This window comes from Bubalus kerabau, chromosome 20 (genome assembly GCF_029407905.1).
Source record: "Bubalus kerabau isolate K-KA32 ecotype Philippines breed swamp buffalo chromosome 20, PCC_UOA_SB_1v2, whole genome shotgun sequence".
Taxonomy (NCBI): Eukaryota; Metazoa; Chordata; class Mammalia; order Artiodactyla; family Bovidae; genus Bubalus; species Bubalus kerabau.
In genome coordinates this window covers 14083773-14105793 of record NC_073643.1, presented here as the reverse complement: position 1 = coordinate 14105793, position 22021 = coordinate 14083773, and the positions used below count along the sequence as shown (strand labels likewise).

General features: G+C 40.9%; 1 protein-coding gene and 1 long non-coding RNA gene across 4 annotated transcripts in view; one reads left to right on the top strand and one right to left on the bottom strand.

The window, feature by feature from the left end:
• Window positions 1-13737, bottom strand: part of WDR48 (WD repeat domain 48) — a 51156-nt gene extending 37419 nt beyond the window's left edge. For both annotated transcript variants that reach the window (XM_055558498.1, XM_055558499.1), the window contains exon 1: window positions 13582-13737. In XM_055558498.1, coding sequence (XP_055414473.1) covers window positions 13582-13629 — 48 coding nt within the window. In that variant the 5' untranslated portion in view covers window positions 13630-13737. The remainder of the gene's footprint in view (window positions 1-13581) is intronic.
• A 2085-nt stretch (window positions 13738-15822) lies between these two features.
• On the top strand, window positions 15823-21793 carry LOC129635024 (uncharacterized). 2 transcript variants are annotated; one of them, XR_008706075.1, is made up of 4 exons: window positions 15823-16050; window positions 18733-18844; window positions 20613-20708; window positions 21099-21793. It is a non-coding gene; the product is annotated as an uncharacterized LOC129635024 (long non-coding RNA). The 2 variants fall into 2 exon arrangements; XR_008706074.1 differs by having other exon boundaries at window positions 20613-21793.
• The last annotated feature ends 228 nt before the right edge of the window (window positions 21794-22021 follow it).

Sequence of the window (22021 nt, the reverse complement as noted above, 5' to 3'; positions counted from 1 at the left end):
TTAATTGAAGGATAATTGCTTTACAGTATGGTGTTGGTTTTGGACAAAGACCAACGTGAATCAGCCACAGGCATACCTATATCCCCTCGCTCAAGAACCTCCCTCCCCATCCCATCCTCTAGGTTGTTACAGAGCCCCAGTTTGAGTTCCCTGAGTCATACAGCAAATTCCCAATGGCTATCTATTTTACATATGGTAACTGGTTGACTCTTTAAAACATGTAAACAGAAATGTCTTTTTTAAAAATGTAAATATGCTTCCGTTCAGAAACCTCTCTGGATGCTTACTCCACTAGATTCAGGATTGGGTCTGAACTCCTTGAGCACCTCTCCAGCCCTCGCCCTTGCTCACCGCTCCCATGCCCCACACACATTGTTCCTCCAGACAGCGCACGTGCTGAGCCCTCTGTCTACAAGCTCTTCCTCCCACTGTCTGGCTGACTACCATTGCAGTCTTAAGACTTCTGTGGAAATGATGCTTCCTCAAAAAGGCCTTCTCTGACCTGCTAAGCAAAATAAGATTTTGCTCTCCATTAACACATTAAACTTTTTCCTTCAGACCACTTTCCCCTACTTTATTATTGTTGGTAACAATAACACTCTGCTCCACGAGAAAACCCAAGAGAACCAACCAAAAGCCATTACAATTAAGAAAAACTCAACAAACTGGGTGACAGCCAAAAGCAAAACTTTTGTATTTTAATGAAATAACCAGTAAGGATATAAATGGGGCAGGGAACTTCATTTACAACAGCAACAAAAATAAATATCTAGAAATTCATCTTGCAAAGAAGATACATGCTGTGCTGTGCTTAGTCATGTCCGACTCTTTGCGACCCCAAGGACTGTAGCCCACCAGACTCCTCTGTCCATGGAATTCTCCAGGCCAGAATATTGGAATGGTTGCCTTGCCCTCCTCCAGGAGATCTTTCCAACCCAGGCATCAAACCCAGGTCTCCTGCATTGCAGGCGGCTTCTTTACTGTCTGAGCCACCAGGGAGGCCCGACCCACAGGATAAGGTACATAAAAGAAACACCTGAATGAAGGAGACGCACCGTACTATAGCACCGGGTGATTCAAAATAAACCATTTTTTCCTAACCTTGTGACTTTAACCGGATTGTGGTCAGAGTTCACTGGATTTTTTTCCTAGAAGTTGACAAAAATATTAATATATAGCATAATGTTTTGAGGGGCTAACCCTGTCACTTTTTAAAATGAAAATATACTCTTTAAAGATCTTAAAAGGTATTACAAAGCTACCAGAATTACAAAGGAAGGCCACAATACAATATTAAAGGATCAATGGAATAAAACAAAATTCAGAAACATATTTTCCCAATATACATTTTTAATTTTGATATAAACAGATTTTGAATCAATGAGGGCAGGCTAAATTATTTAATAAATTATCTAGGAACATCTATTGGGAAAAATAATATTCTTTTTCTAAATCTTAAACCAAAATGAATTTTCATAAGGACTAAAGATTGAAATTTAATAATCTAATCATGAAAATACTTTAGAAAGATAGCACTCTTTGCAAAAGAAAAGAGGAACACTGATCCAAACCAAACTACAAGCCAAAACTTTCTGTACATAAAAATGTTCACAGCAGCATTAAATGCAACAGCCAACAAATGGAAATAACCCAAATGCTCATCAACTGACCAAGGATAAACAGAATGCGGTATGTCCACATAATGCAATATTCAGATCAGATCAGATGCTCAGTCGTGTCCGACTCTTTGCGACCCCATGAATCGCAGCACGCCAGGCCTCCCTGTCCCTCACCAACTCCCGGAGTTCACTCAGACTCACGTCCATCGAGTCAGTGATGCCATCCAGCCATCTCATCCTCTGTCGTCCCCTTCTCCTCCTGCCCCCAATCCCTCCCAGCATCAGAGTCTTTTCCAATGAGTCAGCTCTTCGCATGAGGTGGCCAAAGTACTGAAGTTTCAGCTTTAGCATCATTCCTTCCAAAGAAATCCCAGGGCTGATGTCCTTCAGAATGGACTGGTTGGATCTCCTTGCAGTCCAAGGGACTCTCAAGAGTCTTCTCCAACATCACAGTTCAAAAGCATCAATTCTTTGGTGCTTAGCCTTCTTCATGGTCCAACTCTCACATCCATACATGACCACATAAACAAGGAGTGAAGTACTGAAATATGCTATGACACAGATCAATCTTAAAACATTATGCTAAGGCCACAAATTTTATGAATTTATTTACATGAAGTGTCCAGAATAGGTTCCATAAATCCCGAGAGACAGAAAGTAGATTAATGGTTTCCAGGGGCTTGGATGAGAGGAGGGTGGGGAATGACTACTACAGGATTTCTTTCGGGATGAAGGTGTTCTGGAATTAAGTGATCAGTTTACTTTGTGAATATATTAAGAATCAGTGAGTTGTATATTTTAGAAGGTAAATTTATGTGAATTTTATCTTACTAAAGCTGTTATTTAAAACGAAACAAAGTTCTGAGTGTCAAAAATTAACAGGAGCAAAGTTACAAGGCAAACACTTAACTGGGGGAAAATGAATACAAAAGACAAAAGCTTACTCTTGACAACATACAAAGATTCCTTAGATAACAATAAGAAAAAGTCAAACTCTTCATGAGAAAGAGTAAGGAAGGTCACAAAGAGGAAATTTTTTAAAAAGCAAAGAAAATAGCCAACAAACAAAAATAATGAAACCTGTGAAATGGGTCAGGGTTGTATACGCAAAGACAATGAAGATGTCTTAACCCAGCCTTTTGGGTGCCAAGTAACTGTAACTGAAATCTACCCAAACCAGCTTGTTTTTTTTTTTTTTAAAGGAGAATTCAAGATGAATTTAGCAACAATATCTAACAGAGCCCAAGGGCAGGAAATACAGTCATGACTCATAAGAGACATTTTAAAAATAAAATCATGGCACTTCTTTACTGAAGCTTTTCACTGCATTTAAAGTCAAGTCCAAATTCCTCACATGCTTTGGTTCTACCCTGCATCTTCACACTCACCTCAAACTGAGTCCCCCTACACTCTTGCACAACAATCACACCAAATTCCTTCCTGTTCCTCAAACACATCAAGCTCTTTCTCATCCTAGGGCCTTCAAATTTACTTTTCCATGTGCCAAGATTTCTCATGTCTCATTTCTCATGTCCAAAACAATACTATTCTCCTAGCTTTTACCTTGTCTGGCTTACGCTTCACTCACCAGGTCTTGGCAGAAAAGCTGTTGTTGTTAAGTCGAGCGAGTCATATCCAACTCTATGGGACCCCATGGACTGTAGCCTTCCAGGCTCCTCTGTTCATGGGATTTCCCAGCAAGAATACTGGAGTGGGTTGCCATTTCCTTCTCCAGGGGATCTTCCTAACCCAGGGATTGAACCCGGTTCTCCTGCATTGCAGGTGGATTCTTTTATCACTGAGTCACCAGGGAAGCTCTCCCAGAAAAGTAATCTCTAAAAGGCTTTCCTTGATTTCCCTCCCCTATCGCTTCCTCTACTTACTTTGCAGTTCTTACCATGCTGCATATTTGTATTTTTTGCCATATCTTCTCCATTAGAAAAAAAGCTACAAGAGGGCAAGGAACTTGTCTACCTTGTTTCTCCCATCACTGTATCCTTATTATAGTATTTGGCATATAAAAGGCATTTCACAAATGTTTGCTGCATGAATTAGATCCTGAAAAACCATCAGAAAGCAAGCTGGCTTCAATGTGAGTGTCAGTCTCTCCTGATGTGTCTTTCTCTGGGGCTTCAAGGCCTCTCATCTCCGTTTCTCAGCACACTTCCTTTAATGGAGATGGAAGAGCATGTATGAATTTTTATTTTCAGATTTCTGGGAGACGATCTGATTGGCCCAGTGGGAAAGAGTCAGAGAATAACACCATGGCTGTCAGGTCCTTATCCCAGATGGAAAGGAATTCTTAGCAAAACAAGTCTGGGCCAGCTTCTTTAAGGGCATCTATTATAGATGTGTGATTAAAAACAGTGAAGAAGTACAAGTATCTGAGTTGGATAAATTCTGGCACACACATCTATAAAAGCGAACACTATTTAATCATTAAAAACAGTGGTGCAACTCTAGACCGCCTGACACACGAAGAAAACCATGATGGATTTAAGCCACACACGCATGGCCCAACATACTGGTGTATAATAATCATTACTGTAAAAATGTTGCAGAATATTCACTATATGTTTATAAATAAACACACAAGTTTAGAAGGCTGTACATACAGAAAACGCCCAGTAGTTACTTCCGAGACATGGAACTACTGTGACTGTCCCTCACTCACGCCTTTTTAGTTTAGTATGAATGTTTTATAACAGGTATATATTACTTATTTTTTTGAATTTATAACAATTCTTACCCAACTAATTCTTGCCTGTATTCAGAAAATCAAACAGTACTGAAAGACAATAATGAAAGCCATCTCCCTGCTGTTGGGTAAGAATCCCCACATCCAGTCTTAATACTCAGAGGTAACTAGTTTCAACTCTTGGTTGTTTCTGTTAGGTAGCTACTGCCATTTCTTGAAATACTGGGCTTATCCTACAACTTTCTGACTTATCCATTTTAGAAACTGCCTATTTACTCAAGCTATGGTAGATTAGGATGTAGCTCTGAAAGTTCCCCCAACACTTCTTCCTTCTACTCTTGCAATATAGATAGATCTACCACTATTCTGAGTTGAATAAATAACCAGTGCGACACTGTTGAACTGTAACTGATGTCTGTCTACTGACTAGCCAAGTACTATATTATACATACATTTTCTTCCTCAGAGTTCTTCATTTTCCCTGGAGTTCCTCCTCTCCTTCAATGGTTTCCACTACTTTAACTTCAATGTTCTTTAACTGCTGCACCACGTGACAGCCCAGCGAGAACCCACCTCTAACACCCTCTTTCCCGGAAGGCTTCCCCCAGCGCCTCCCCACATTCTCTCGCTTCAGTCTGGCCTGGCTGCCCTCTCAGTCTGCTGAGACAGTCATCACCTCCAGTGCTTCCCTTTACTGCTTTTCTGAGTGAGAGCCACTGTTTCCTGAATTCCTTGTCTCCTTTCCTTGTTCACTTTCCCAGAAGTACATCCCCAGGGACTTAAGAAACAGAAAAAGGTACATGGGAGGTGACTTAGCCGTTGAATGTCTGAAAAGGTCCTTACTTTACACTTTATTTGGCAGAATAAAAAAGTCCATGTAGGAAAAAGTCAGCTGTTGACACTGAAGAGAAGCTGAAGCTACTCTAACTTCCTTTAGCATCCAGTGCTGCCACTGAATTCAATGCCACTGTTTCATTTAACTTTAAGGTGATCTCATTTCCATTCTCTGGTACCACAACCTGAACACTCCCAAGATTTTAGGATATTCTCTTTTTACTTGGTGGGGTATTATTTTGTTTTTGGTTTTTTTTTAAATCATGATCATTTTTGGTCCTTTTATCATTAATTTTGCTATGTATTTTGAAAACCCTTTCAATCTAGACACTTTCAGCTCTAGAAATCTTCTTATATAAATTTATCAATAACTATCTCTGTTTTCTTTGCTCCTTCTTAAACTTTATCAGTCAGATGTTTTGAACTTTGAAACTGACCGTTCATCTTTTTATGTGTCCTATATTATCTTTTTATTTACTTTCGTAAGATTTCCTTTATTATTTCATAACTCTGCTATTAATTTTTTTTTAGTAAATTTTAGTATGATAGACAAAATAGGAACAGTATCTTCAATAAGGAAATGACTAGATCAGTTATGGTCCATTCATTCCATGTAGTCATTAAAGAAAGAACTACAAACAATGATATGTAAAACTTGTTAAAGACAAAAAACATTGGCTGTAGACAGAAGAAAAACAGGAGTCAAGTCTTCCAACAAATACTGATTTAAGTATCCATCAGCTGCCAGGCTCTATTCTAAAGGATAGAGTAGTTAGGATAGAGTAGCTGAGGATACAGTACTGAGCACAGAAGCCCTCCTGGAACTTTCATTCTAATGGGGAAATTCTAGTGAAAGAATGTTTCAGCAAGTTAAGTGAGGCTTTTTCTTCTCAAAATATAGGCAAGCTTTGCAGGCAGAAGAGATGGAAGTAAAAAAAAAAAGGTAGAAAATTCTGGAGACAGAAGCAATAAATGAGTGAATGAAGTCCCAGAAAAACTTCGTTTAGGCAAAGTCAAGAGTACAGGCAAAGGCAGAGAAGATGAGCACTCATGTCTGTCTTGACTGACTTTAGAAAAAAAAAGAAAAAAAAAGGGAAGGAGACTTAAGAACTCTACAAGGGATGGGAGGCCAGCCCTTCAGTAGGAAGCATGTATTTGGAAGAGAGAATTAAAGGGACTCTGACAGGGAGAAAAATAACAGGGTGTTCCCACGGCAGCAATCTCCAGGTAGGTTACACCAGGAAAGCCTGCTCCCAAGCTCATTCAGCGGCTGAATTCAGCTCCCTGGAGATGTAGGCTGGAGGGCCCTGTTTCCTTGCTGGCTTTTAGCCAGGGATCCACGCTTGCTCCTGGAGGCTGCCTGTAACCCTTCTCATGCTTTTTATGTGCCCTCTCCTGCAACAGATGGGCCCTCTCACACCTCATCTCTCTCTGACTTCTGCCTCCAGCAAAGCAAGTTCTCTGCTTTTTAAGAGTTCACATGATTAGATTGGGCCCACTGGGATAATCCAGGATAATCCTCCTATTTTAAGGTCTGTAACCTTAATTACATTTGCAAAATCCTTTTTATCATGTAACCATAACATATTCCCAAATTCCAGGGATTAGAGCATGGGCATTTTTGCGGGGTGGGGGGGATTCTGTTACTATAGTAACTAAACAATTTTTTTTGGTATGAAAATAAATGTGGACATATTACAGAATGAGTACTAAATCACAGTATTTTTAAGAAAAGAAAGGAGACCTAAAAGCATTTCAGGCTCACAAAGAGGACACTCTGAGCCATTCCCCAGGCTTTCCTGAGGTGTCATTAACTCATTTCTACTTGCATGTCTAACAGACACCTTTAATCACTGCATGTTTCAAATTGTGCTCCTCACAGTCCTCTGCAAAGGAGCTTCTCCTGTGTCTTCCTCACTGATGAAGTTAACGGCGACTCCGTTCTAAACCGTAGTGCCAGCCTTACTTCAACTTCTCCATCTCACATGCTGCCAGCAAGTCTCGTCATCCAGAATTCAACCACTTCTCATCTTGGGTGGAGCCACTACCACACAGCACCTGGATATCTTAAACAGCTACTGATTTCTCTGCTCTACCCTTTTCACTGGCAGTCGGATAATCATAAGAAAACACACTTCTTCTGCTATAAATCCACCAAACGCTTCCTACCTCACCTCAGTTAGTTAGTTAGTAAATCCACCAACTGCTTCCTACCTCACCTGAGGTAGTCAAAGCCCCGACCACGGCCTGCACGTTCTCTGCATGACCCGGCCAGCAGTCGCCTCTCTGATTTCGTTTCTAGCTCCTCTTCTCCTTTTTCAATCCGTGGCAGCCACAATGGCAACTTTATTATTCTGCAAATAGGCCAGCTACTTTCCTACCTTAGGACCTATGCATTTGGTATTCTCACTGGAATGCTCTTCTCCCAGGTAGCAAATCTCATTTCCTTTAGATACTTACACAAAAGCTAGCTGCTCAGTAAGGCCTTCTCTGACCACCACAAACAAGATTTCACGTCCCCTCCTCTGCTGATTTTCACTAGCTAACCACTTTTGACATTCAAAGATTATCGTCCCGTCAACATAATATTATGGAAAATTTAGAGCATATTTAAAAGCTGAAGGAATTACACAAGAAACATCGATATACCAACACAGACATATTTTACAATTAACATATTCTATATTTGTTTTATCTCGTACCCAGCCAACCATTTGACATGTTATTTTTCGATAGCTTTCACATTAAGTTACACATCATCAATAACAATTCTTCCTAAATGTGTATCATCGACCAGAGTTCATTATTCATTTATGGCTTTTTTGAAGGTAAAAGTTACATTCAGTGAAATGTACAAACCTTAAGTATACAAAAATACTTCTGACAAATACACCTGTGTAGTACAAAACCCTAGATATATACAACACCAGCCTAGAAAGTTCCCTCATCCTCTTCTCAACCTCGACACTCAACTCCCAATCTAGAACTTTTTTCACCAGAGATTAGTTTTGCCTGTTCTACAACACCTAATAAATGGAACCACACACCTCTTTTGCGTAAGGCTACTTTCAGCTCTCAGGCTAAATCTGGCCAAAAAATTGGCCGAATATGAATAATTCTTACATGTGTTTTTCCTGTTCAATCTTGTGGACCATAACTTTCTGCTTGAATCTATGTTTCAAGAGTGTTGATTTTTAAAAGTATTCTAAAAATTAGTCCTGCAAATAAAAATAGGACATTTTCTAGCCTAACTTCTAGTCATGAGTTAGTAAAACGCTCCTACCAAGGTTAGCAAAAAACCACCTAAGGGCCAAATCCAGGCCAAAGCCTGTTTTGTAAACAGTTTTCTTGGAACACAGCCATACCTACTCCTTTGGGTAGTGTTCTATTGCTGTTTTCATGTTATAATGGCAGAGTTGAGTGGTTATAACACCTGCATATTTTAGGCCTACAAAGCCTAAAATATTAATATTTGGCTCTTTACAGAAAAAGTTTACTGACCTCTGTTCTACTGGATGTCATACTGGCACTGAAGTTTTTATTACCTATCTTATATAAAAAGTAACTCACCTTGGACATATGGCTAACTTATAAGGGTCTTTCCTTGAGAAATTAGGATTTCCCATCATTTTACAACCTTAAGAAAGTCTCAGAAATTAAACAACCCAGAATTGGGGCTCAGAATCAGGTGTAAACATAATGCTGAGCTCTTACTAGGTCTAGCATAACTAATATTTGACAGGGAAAGGGGGTTAGTATTGGTAGGAAAGACATTTGTTGGTTGCCTCTCTATCCCCCGCTTCTTTTCAATGTTTTCCTCAAGGCAAGCGTATCTTAGGAGAAGCTGTGCAGGGAGTATTTAAGAGACTTTCTGTTCCGTGGACAGGATGGTGAAAGGACATGAAGTGCAGGACAGGAGTGGCCACCATGGACCAAAAGGGAAGGCCTAGATCTAGGAGTTTGGAAATAGTACGGACAATGAGTAGGTGTGCCTGAGTGCTCAGTCGTGCCGACTCTTTGGGACCCCATGGAGGTCACCAGGCTCCTCTGTCCATGGGATTTTCTAGGCAAGAATACAGGAGTAGGTTGCCATTTCCTCCTCCAGGGAATCTTTCCAACCCAGGGATCAAACCCACGTCTTCTGCATTGGCATGTGGATTCTTTACCACTCAGCCACCTAGGAAACCCCAACTTGTAGGCAGCCTAAAGTTAAAGCTGATTTTACATCACTTCTCAGGTTAGAGTCACAGAGAGCCTACTGGTTCAAGATTTCCAGGAAACTAGCACCACCTCTTGAGTTATCATTTACATAAGTCAACACATAAGTTTATTATGTGAACCTGGTTATGTTGGATTGAAGGTCATTTCCAACCAAAAAAAAAAAAAATCCTCTGGTTATGAAAGACCAAGTATTTATATTCTTGAACCAACAATGAGTACTGGGGCATGGTTACTGCTCCTATACCAGGAACAAAAGGTGACTTTTGTTGAACCTCATGCCAAGAGTTCTGAAGCAAATAACGAAAGAGCCACAACGGAAGATGGAGACAGAGAGCCAACCAACAAACCCATGCTGCTGGGAAATCATAACATTAAAGGGAACGCCAGGGACTGAAAAGATTTGCTTTGACACTGATTACCGGAAGCTCCATCATACATCTAAATTCACACATTTGTCTGCTCATGTTTCAGACAATCACAAATCCACCCCTTCTCCTCATATGCACCTCCAGCTTCCTCAGAAGCTGAAGACAGTAGGACTTGTGCTCATTCTTCACTATGTCTATAATTAATAAGCAGTATGTTGGACCCTTCTCCGTTGGTTATTTATTAATATTATAAGTCTCAATGGTCTTTCTGGCCTACTATTTGATAATGGAGCTTGGGGCTACTGCCTCTTGGTACAAGAAAGAGAGCCAAGAGGCAAAAAATATTTCTGTAGCCATATATATTTTTTCCAAAATGGAAAGTTTTTTTTTTTTTTGGTAAGAGCAAAGAATATCATAAAAATGTTAAAAAATAAAAAGGTTCACATATTTTAAGGTAAAAGGTATCTTGTTTCCTGCCTTACCAATAATCACATACTCTAATACCCCAGAGATAATCACTGTTAATATCCTTGCAGACTTTGAAAATGCCTTATTTCCTGTGTGGAAATGGGACCATGCTATGTTGATTTCCTATTCTTACCTCTGGACATCGTTTCTTTAATATAAATCTAGCTTATCTTTTTTTTTTTTCTTTTCCTGATCTTTTTTTTTTTTTAATATAAATTTATATATTTTCAGTTCAGTCGCTCAGTCGCATCCGACTCTTTGCGACCCCATGAATTGCAGCACCCCCAGGGCTCCCTGTCCATCACCAACTCCCGGAGTTCACTCAGACTCACGTCCATTGAGTCAGTGATGCCATCCAGCCATCTCATCCTCTGTCGTCCCCTTCTCCTCTTGCCCCCAATCCCTCCCAGCATCAGAGTCTTTTCCAATGAGTCAACTCTTCGCATGAGGTGGCCAAGGTACTGGAGTTTCAGCTTTAGCATCATTCCTTCCAAAGAAATCCCAGGGCTGATCTCCTTCAGAATGGACTGGCTGGATCTCTTTGCAGTCCAAGGGACTCTCAAGAGTCTTCTCCAACACCACAGTTCAAAAGCATCAATTATTAGAGGTTAATTACTTTACAATATTGTATTGGTTTTGCCATACATCAACATGAATCCGCCACAGGTATACACGTGTTCCGCATCCTGAACCTTATCTTTCTAATTGCAAAGTAATCTACTATATGAAAGTACCTAACATCTGCCAGTTGACTACTGATAGACATTTTGATTTTTGTTTTTCACAATGACAGCATTCCTATAATAAACATCCTCGCATGACAAAAGATAGATGCATATGTACTTTCATAAAACAATTTTTCAGACAAGGAATTGCTGGATCAAAGGGAATGCATATTTAAAATTTTGAACAAACAGCAAAAGACAAAGCAGTGAATACCATGACTTCATTTCAGAGTGAAAAAAAAAATCACCTGAGTACACATGCATGAAGAAGTATGGAACACTAATTTTCAACCAACAACTCTGTCCTCCAGAGGGCATTTGAAAATGTCTAAAGTCAATTTTAGTTGTCACAACTGGGAAGGTGCCAGTGTCTAGTGGGAAGGCAGGATGATGCAAAACAACAGCCCTCCCACAATCAAGAATTATCTGGCCCAGGAGGTCAACAGCACTCAGAGTGAAAAACCCTGGGGCCTGGATTATATCTCACACTCTCCAAAACAGTTTTCTGTGAAGAGTGGAAAACAATAATCTTTTTATTTGTACTGTTTGTGGTTTTTGTTTTGTTTTGCAACGAACATGCACTAGTTTAAAAAACACTTTCATGAACGAAAGTTCACCCTCGTATTGATATAAAAATCCTTCTCTGCACCTTCTCATATTGGTTCTATACCTTAGGGACAAATTCTGAAAGACTCAAACAAGACTCACTGAATTTTCTCTGCAGCCAACTGACAGTAGAAAGTTCTTTTGAATGCTCTTCCTAGGAATCAGCTTCAAATCACTTCACCTATCTGACTGCAATACCTATTACGAACAAAGTGCTAAGTACTGATTCCCAAGTTCCAGTTTTGCACTCTGATCTAACCGTACCCCTAATTTGAAGAGTGAACTTATCATTCTCCCTCATTCTGCATACAATGGCTCATATTCAGCTTATTAAAACAGTCAGTTTTTCCACACATGCTGCAGCTAACTTATACTTTCCCCATCCTGTACTTTTATATTGCCTTTTAAGTCTAAATCCAAGAAACTAAGACATTTGATTAACTCTCCTTACTACCCTAAGGAATGTAGGGTAGCACTGCCCTACCTTAGGGCAGTAAGGAGAGTTTTCTAAACACTAGAAAACAATTAAGTTACAATTACGTCCACCAGGAACATACATTCTCACCACCTGCCTTATGCACTTAAAAATCACCTAACAGGGTATGCTATTTTAGATTCTTGTTAATGTCACTCAATTCAACAACATCTAATGAGTGCTGAGGACACTGTACTGATCAATGAGACCAATAAAAGAAAGAAGTGAACTGGTCAGAAGAGTTCATGGCCAACAGCCATTTCCTGGGGTTACCTTAATGAAGGAATCCCTTGTCCAGATTACCAAATATTCACTGACTTGTATGTAGCACTACATACATGGCTGTGTTTTATAAAGAAAGCTTGAGTGCTACTTATTCCTGCACTCTTTTCAATTCTTTACACATTTTGGGGTCCAAACTAAGGCTCAGTAAATGTTTAACGAGTAAGTGCACTGGAGTATCCCCATTACAGACAACATACTGCAGGTAATCAGTAATACTGATTTTGAAGCTGCAACTCCAGTACTTCGGCCACCTGATGCAAAGAGCTGACTCATTTGAAAAGACCCTGATGCTGGGGAAGACTGAGGGCAGGAGGAGAAGGGGACGACAGAGGATGAGATGGTTGGATGGCATCACCGACTCAATGGACATGGGTTTGGGTGGACACCGGGAGTTGGTGATGGACAGGGAGGCCTGGCATGCTGCGGTTCAGTGGGTCGCAAAGAGTCGGACACGACTGAGCGACTGAACTGAACTGAACTGCAGGTAAACATCTGTAATAAGGCTTTTACTCCTCAGGTCGTTGAAAACAATAGGTAGCAATAACTCAAACGTACCCAAAACAAACTACTCTTGAAGGCATAAAGCACACACGGGAGGCTTAGATAACTCTTCACTTCTGAATAATATTATACATTAGACAGACAGAAAAATTCAAGGATGCACACTGAAGATGAAGAAACGGTGAAAATATTAAATTCCAAAACAATGAAAATTACAATTCTCCCACAAGCACCGGCACACTCCTACGTCGTTTCCACCTCGCGGGGGAGAAGGCTCACGCATAAAAGGCTGCTGGGGGTTCCCAAGTGCAGAACCTCCTCAAAAACCCGGCAGGACTCAGCAGCCACGCCACGCCCCCGCACGGGCCCACTCACTCAGCTGCCCGTCCGGCGGCCAACAGTCCGAAGGCCTCCGCTCCGACGCCGCTGGGCACAGGGCTTGGGAGACCGACGAGGGAAGGGGGAGGCAGGTGGGCGGGGAACAAGCCCAGCCCTACACCGCAAGCACTAGCCTACGAGACAGCGGCTGACCTACAACACCGAGCTCCCAACTGCGCGTCCACGGGTCCGGGGACTGGGCCTCCGCGGGTCCAGCCGGCCGCCCCCCGCCCCTTCTTCAAGCCGTTAGCGCCGCGGCCCCACCCCTTGCCGCCAGCCGCGCCCCGTCCTGCTTGCCCCAAGCCGCTACCCTGGCCGACCGCGGCCCGAGGCATCTGCTTGCTGGATGTGGGACCAGGGCTGCCAGCCACGCCCGGGAGGTCAAGGAGCTGGCCTTCCCTACCTGCACTTTCCTCCGCCCTGCCGTGTTCTGCCGGTGATGGGCCGCCATCTTGCATGTTGACAGTCCTACGTCACTTCCGGAAGTGGCTAGGACGGGGCGGATGTCCCGCCTCTTCCCGTTCGGCCAAGGCCTGGTGGTGTTCCCCTCAAGGGCTGCTTGTAGCTGAGGCTGGTGTCCCAGTGGTGGTCTTGTGGTATGAGAGAAACACTTAAAAACCGTTGCGTGCATATAATGCTGCCGGAGAGAGAGTCATTTTGTGAGCTGAGGAAGCTGTCCGAAACTAGGTCTATGTGGGCGTGCACCCGGGCTTGCACTGTTCTCCAGTGTCTCCTCAGGCCCAAGTAGAAGAAAAATGCTGACAGAATTAATGCTGGAAATGGGGCCTTTGATGGCACCTCTACCCCTTTTACGGAGAAGGCGATGGCACTCCACTCCAGTACTCTTGCCTGGAAAATCCCTTGGACTGAGGAGCCTGGAAGGCTGCAGTTCATGGGGTTGCTGAGGGTCGGACAGGACTGAGCGACTTCACTTTCACTTTTCACTTTCATGCATTGGAGAAGGAAATGGCAACCCACTCCAGTGTTCCTGTCTGGAGAATCCCAGGGACTGCGGGGCCTGGTGGGCTGCCGTCTATGGGGTCGCACAGAGTCGGACACGACTGAAGTGACTTAGCAGCAGCAGCAGCTACCCCTTTCAGACGTTTGTTGGCAGCTAGGGGATCCGATATATTTACCATGAAGTACCTAAAAGGGCGGAGAATTATAAAGTGCCCTGGAAGGAGGTGAAGTAGAAGGTTTGGCAAAGAAGGTCGCCCCATCTTCAGGAGGCTCCGAGTATCTGATTAAATAAGAGAGAGGGAATTCCCTGGTGGTCTGTTGAGGCAGTCTGAGAAATGGCTGGAAAAGAATTTCCAGACACAGAGCATTTCAGGAAGAGAGTGAATTTGTTAAGAACAAGGAACAGAGATAACATAGGCACTGTGAGTGCAGAGGGGCTGACCTCCTGACAGACCAGGGAAAGCTGGCAGTTTTTGTGGGTTAATAGCCAATTTTTATACTCTTAAGACAAAAGTCCTGCTGGATGGTTGGAGTTATTAGGTGATTTGTTGGGGTGCTATAGGGTATTTACTCGAATGGGCATCTTTGCCTTATTGGAAGTCAGGAAGCTTGTTAGTAATTATCAGGAGCTTTTGGCAGTAGTTACAAAGGGCTCGGTCAGCTTCTGCAATGACCTTGGTTCTGGGCTCTGCTTCTGTGGCCTTGGGGCAGGTAGGCCTCAACTTGGTCCAGTGGTTGGGGCTCAGGGCTTTCACTGCTGAGGCAAAGGTTTGATCCCTGGTGGGGAACTAAGATTCTGCAAGCCATGAGGCTGAAAAAAAAAAAGAGAAATTGTTGTCATAAGAAGGCAAAGAAATACACTATTTAAAATTGTTCACAGTGACAACAAAGTTCCAAATCCTGAAGGAACTGGGCCTCACACTAGTATCTGGACATCCTAGTATCTAGGACAGTTAGACCTTTCTGACTGAAGATTTGACCTGAGGGAATTCTGACACTCGCTATAAGTCTTAGGTAATAATTCATCATACAAGGCTAATTATTTGGCCAGTTAGTTGGTCAAGGACATGAAAAGAGCATGATTGGGAGAACTGATAACAGGGAAGACTTGGGAAGGAATATGGTGATGGACTTTGCAGAAATGAATGTTAAGAATCATCTGGATGAAATGAACTACTTTGTGGATGAAACTTAGACTCCTTTGCCAGGCTCAGTGGTTGTTCAGTAGACTCATGAATGAAATGGCAGTGATGACAAGGTTAGAGCTATGCATGGGATCACCCAGCCACTGCTGAGTGTTCAGTTTGCTGGCAGCAGAGACCAGTCCTGAGGTGGTGATAGACCTCATGCTCCAGGAAGACCAGTCAACCACTTGGAGGCAAGTGGATTTCATTGGCCCTCCCCGCCATTGAGGAAGCGATACTTGTTTGTCCTTTCTGAAATACACTTACTTTAAGTTTAAATATGCTTGTCTTACTGAAGACCTAGTTATGGTGCTTTCTGGGAAACAACCCTTTTTGATGCTGTGTTATAGGATGAAGTATATGCTTTGAACTAGTGTCCAATGTTTGACACTCTTTTTTCTTGTTCTTGTTATCTATTTCTGTATAACTTCCCTAAAACTTAGTTGTTTAAAACATCTTCAAATTTACTTTGCTTACAGATTTGTGATTTGTAACTTTTGTTGAGCTCAGTGGAGACGGCTTATCTGTGTTCCATTCTCCACTTGATGCCAGTTGGGGCAGCAATAAGTTGGGAGCTGGAGTCATCTAAAGGCCCACTCCATGTCTGGTGACTGATGCTGAATCTGTGGCCAGAACACCTACTCACGGCCTTTCCATAGTGCTGTTTGGTTTCTCACAACATAGTAGCTGGATTCCAAGGGCAAGCATCCCAGGAGAGAGAAATCCAGGTAGGAACTGTAATGCCTTTTCTAAACTAACAGTGGAAGTCCTGATTCCACTGTAGTGACTTCAAACCACATTTGGTTCATAAAACTTAGTTGCTAAGGCTGTTTATATCTAAAAAAAATTTTTTTAATGAATTCATTTATTTTTAATCGAAGGATAATTGTTTTATATTATGTTTGTTTCTGCCACACATCAACATGAATCAGCCATAGGTATAAATATGTCCCCTCTCTCCTGAACTTTGTCCCACCTCCTACCCCATCCTACTCCTCTAGGCTGTCATGAGCACTGATTTGAGCTTCTTGGAGACTCCTTTTTTAAATGGAAGATATGTCAAGGAATCTGTGGATATGTTTTAAAACCACTACATTTCCAAAGGCAAAATTAGTGGGTTTAGGAACAAAGGGATGTTATACCTAATGGATCCCAATTACAATTTTTTTTTAACTGCCATTCTCTGAGAGTATGAGCTTTGCTGGTTTAGAGTTTTTTTTTTAACCAAAGAAAGGAATTCTTCCAACAAGACTGAACAATGGTTCCATTGATTTGGAGCTGGGACGGCCACCTAATCATTTTGCATGTCTTGTGTCACTGAATAGGCAAGAGAAGAAGAAGAGCAAGTTTAGGGTTTTGGTGGCAGTAATTAATCTTGATTATGAAGCAAAAATAGGTTTGCTGGTATAAAACAGATACGTCCGTCAAAGACTCAGATCTCTTAGAAATGAACGTATTGGTTGAAGGTAAAGGAAAAGTAGAATGGCTGGTGGAAAAAGAAAGTCATAAAGAGAAGTGAAGTTCTCATAGTCAGGGGAAGAAACGAGAGCAGTTATATTTCGTTTCCTTTCTTGGTGTATAATGTATACTTTTTTTAATAAAATTTATTTTTGGCTGCATTCTGCTGCAGGTAGGATCTTAGTCCCCTGACCAGGGATGGAATCCGTGTTCCCTGCATTGGAAGGTAGAGTCTTAACCTTTGGACTACAGGGGAAGTCCTTGATGTATACTTTTATGTGTTTTAACTTTTCTTTCTTTACCCTTTACTTCATTATTATATATGAGGTGTGATACTGTTGGTAAACTTCATTATTTAGTAAACTGTAGAGGAATAGATAGCAACTAGAGGTTTTAGACTTAGAAATGGATGTAGTAACTGATGAAACTTTGGGTTGACTCTCTTGAAGAGTGACAGAGTGAGTGCATCCTTGACTGTGTAAAGAATAGTTGCAATATTTTAAATAGCAACTTTTTTGAAGTATAATCATTGAAACAATGGTTATTTGGTGTAGAGCAGCCAAAGGGATGACTTTACATTTGATAGTTTTGTGGCTTTATTTTCTGCTGTCCATCATTTGAGTTTTCGTTCTGTGTCTGAGGAATTCCCCACTGTGTGTCTTGGTGGTAGTGAGCACTGCTTACAGAAAGTGAGAAAGGCAGTTACTCAGTTTTTCTAGACATCTTGTAGCAAGAGTGTGTGCATGGGAACTCAGCTTGATTAATCAGATGGCATCTTAACTGCAACTTGATGAGAATTTCTGAGCCAGCACTATTCAGCTAAACTCCCAAGTTCTTCCCACTACAGAAACTCTGTGAGATAATAAATATTTGTTGTTATGGGATTATTTGTTATGCAGTGATAAATAACTAATATACTCTTCCTTTGGAGAAGGCAATGGCACCCCACTCCAGTACTCTTGCCTGGAAAATCCCATGGGCGGAGGAGCCTGGAAGGCTGCAGTCCATGGGGTCGCAAAGAGTCGGACACAACTGAGCAACTTCACTTTCACTTTTCACTTTCATGCATTGGAGAAGGAAATGGCAACCCACTCCAGTGTGCTTTCCTGGAGAATCCCAGGGACGGGGGAGCCTGGTGGGCTGCCGTCTATGGGGTCGCACAGAGTCAGACACGACTGAAGCAACTTAGCAGCAGCAGCATGCTCTCCCTTCTCAATGAGGAGGGGTAGTGTCACAGAACTTTCACAACTTTACAAAGATAGATTCACCATAAGCTTTATCACTCTCCATTTAATTCTTCGTCTTCTCTTGTGTAACTGTCAGGAGGCTTATCCTGGCAGAATTCCCTTATCAATCTCAGAATTTTCTACATAGGAAGATTGGCACCTTTATACAAATGTAAGAAGCCTTGACACCTACTATTATTGTTCATAGATTTTGAGACCTCTGTTTAAACACCCATACAACATGAAAACTTTAACATCCTGAAAAAAAAAACTACCTGTGTATTAAATAAAAATACAATCCATTAAAAAAAAGTAAAAGAGTTCTAGAAGGCTTCTATTTCCAAATAAACCACACTTGTTAAATCTTGCTTTGGAGGTTGACCCTTCCCTCTGTCAAGTTACTTGAGCAAGTTAATTAACTTCTTACATCTTCAGTTTTTTAAAAATCTGTTGAGTGGAATAACAACAGTACTATTTCATATAGTTCTTATGAAATAATCTTCACACAGTACCTGGTAGGTAGGAAATATTCAGTATACTTTAGGTATTGTTTTTAATCATCACCTTGCTCAGGAAACTATGCCAAAGTGTTATAATAACATTACCAAAGTGCTGTAATTTCCTAGGATAGATGTTTATGTAATATAGGCTCTATCACTTTTTAAAATTTTCAAGCAAGCTTGAACTATAATCTTTTGTTCTTATCTACTTTCTTATTTTCAACAGCCTGGAAAAAGATTCATGAAATGATAAGGCCTTTTTACATATTTGTGCACATGCTTAAATGCCTGTTTTCTGGCTCCATAATCCATTTACTGAAGGAAGTGAAGGTGACCAGGTATGTCTTTAAACCATACCCTAGACTTCTCACCGTCATCAGGAGATAGACATGAATGTTTTCTTGTTTTTTGTTTTAATTGTTTTAGAGGAATTAATGTGTTTTGAACACTTCTTTAAAGACACACAATCATGAGTGCCTTGGTTTACAGCTAATATTGTCTGCTAGTGCTTACTGCATTAATGTGGATATTTTAAAGATGAATTTAAAAAGGAATAGAACTTCAACCCTCATGCAGTTAATGCAGAAGTACCTAATAAACTTTTTAATGTAAGCCTGTCATTATATCAACCAGATTCATGGAGAAAGTGAGAAGTTTCATTATTTCCTTATAATTGTTTAATGATTCTTTAAAAGAATGCTTTCCTAAAGAAATAGGGTGTCCTGATAGACTACAAGGTCATAATTAAACAAATATGCATAAGTGAAACAATATTATATACGTAAACATAGAGACTCAGAATGTTTACAATATTTATGTCAGAAGTTGTAGGTTTATGTCAAAAGTTGTAGGTTAGTTTAGATTGTAGATTGTCAGCAAATCCTCAGTTTTAATTAGTCTTAGAAGCCATGGTACTAAGTAGCTCATTATTCAACATTAACTTATTTCTAAACACACTAGGAAAAAAGTATCTTTTAGTTTTTTTCTTCTTTTTTCTGTCTATATTTTTACATGCCAATATTAGAAATAGAAACCAGTCTCTTCTTTCCAAAAATGTTTGACCTCTTCTGGCTTTCCCACTGGAGGGCAGCAGAGAACCATCCAGGCCATCCCTGATTTTAAATCTCACTGGCTTTAATGAGACAAATCAGACCTTAAAATCCATGATACACATTTCCTACTGATAAAATGTCATAATCAAAGTACAGGCTTTTCAGAAAGCCTGTTCACTCCCATAAAAACCATAATTGATTGTTAGAATAAAAGGAAATAAAATTTATGCAGTTATATGTATTTATTAAATGAACAAAAAAATTAAAACTACATCACAAAAAATGCTTTTTTTGTGGTGGGATTTTTGTACAGGAACTAAAGTGGCCAAGGCTTCTTAAAATCCTAGTCCAAAAAAGTACAGTGGATGTGAATCTTACTCCAAAATTCTGATATATAAGTATATCATATTAGATTATTGAAATTATTTATAGTTCTGAGGTCCCAGATGGCCAAAATGACAGAAAAAAAAATCAACCTCAGTCATTGTTAAGACTCCCGCCTCCCTGATCCAGCATTAGATAACTTACAAATGACCAGGAGTCATATATGGGGAGGTATCAACGATCCTCAGGCCACAACGGTTAGAACTGAAATGCCCAGTGTCCTTTGAAAGTGTCCAGGCCTCTGTTCTTTTCCTGCATTGGAACTAACTAGGGTTTTTTGTTATAGAAATCCCAGTGCCCAGGGCCCTACCTGCCTAAGATACCCAGCCATCATTGACCAGGATCTCTCACCAACCAGGATACTTTCAACATTGGTCACAGGTCTTCAGGGCTTCCCAGCTGGCTCAGTAGTAAATAGGCCACCCGCAATGCAGGAGATGCAGGAGACATGGTTCGATTCCTGGGTTGGGAAGATCCCCTGGAGTAGGACACAGCAACCCACTCCAGTACTCTTGCCTGGAGAATCCCATGGATGAGGGGAGCCTGGTGGACTACAGTCCATAGCGTTGCAAAGAGTCAGACACGAATGAAGTGACTGAGCATGAACGCGCAGGTCTTTACTCCTTGTGGAACCTCTCTTCCAGCTTTCATTGCCTTCTCTGCCCTACAGAGAGCGTGGATTTTCTCCCTGCACACCATTTCCCTCCTGGATTCACAGCTTCACCTCTTCAGTGAGCTTGGGCTTTCACTAAAGGCAAGACAAGAGGTAATCATTAAGCTTCAGGCCTGGTATTATAAACCACTCCTGAGATCAGCAAGCACTATGAACTGGCAACCATCAGCAGAAGGTGGGGGAAGGAGGGAAAACTGCAGCAAAAACAAAGTACCCTCTAATGTCTCAACAAATTATAGCTCACAGAAGCTGAACCCAAGACAATGCTTTTCCTGGTAGTCTCCCTATAGAAACCACAGGTATTCTTTGTGCCTCCAAACACCTTTAAACTGCATTCAAAATTAGGGTTATGAGTCTGGAAATCTTTCTTTGCTAATTTGTTGTACATGAATGCCTGCAGAAGCCTTTGAATGGTAAATGCCGTGGGAGGGGCAGTTTCCATGGTAACTTTTCAGCGCACCTTTTTTCTTGCACTTCAATTAGATCTTCATTGCTGAGCGGTTGTGAATGAGAAGGTAACAGCTCAGTCTCATCTGGAGGGCTGGAGGAGATATGAGATCTGCAGCCTTTCTAGATGCAGCTATATTCTCAGTCCGTGGAGTTGTAGTATGCTTGTTTTGTTCCATCTCTTCATGGTACCCCAGCACCGCAATGCAACACACATGCAAAGGACCAGTTTCTTTAATATAGCAAGCTTACCAGTTAATATGAACAATATCAAAGCACAATGGAAGAAATGAGCACAGGGCATAGATAGGCAGCTTACAGAAAAAGAAAATTAATGGCTTACATTGTATGAAAATGTGGTTAATCTCATTCACAATGACGGAAATACATATTTAAGTAAGATTACATTTTTCACCTACCAGACTGGAAAAGATCTAAAAGTTTGATAATGTACTGTGTTTAGAGAATGTGGAAAACCTGTCATTTTATATACTCTTCTGTGGGAGGGTAAATTGGTTTAATCTCTTTGGAGAGTGATTTTGCAGTTTCTCTTCTAGAAATTCATCCTACAAGTGTAATTACATTTGACTTAAAAATACAAGTAAAAGAATATTGTTGAAGCAAATGACTGGGACAGATTAAATGAGTTGAGGCATCCAGACAGTTACACACACTGGACAATGAGAGACAAACATATAGTTGGCTTTTCCTCAAATTCCAGAGTTGGATGTTCAGCCTATTTGTGAAACACTGTTAAAGGATAATTCTCAAAAAAAAAGAAAGAAAGAAAGGAAAACCATGACTCTCATACAGACATAAAATTAACAAGTGCTAAAGATTTAATTTTGCTCAAAATGAAGGCACTCTTGTCTGAACTTAAGTTCATGTGTCTAGCACATATGAGGTCAAACAAACCAAAAAGTTGGTTTTCGGAGCAGAGAAAGGTTTATTGCAAAGGC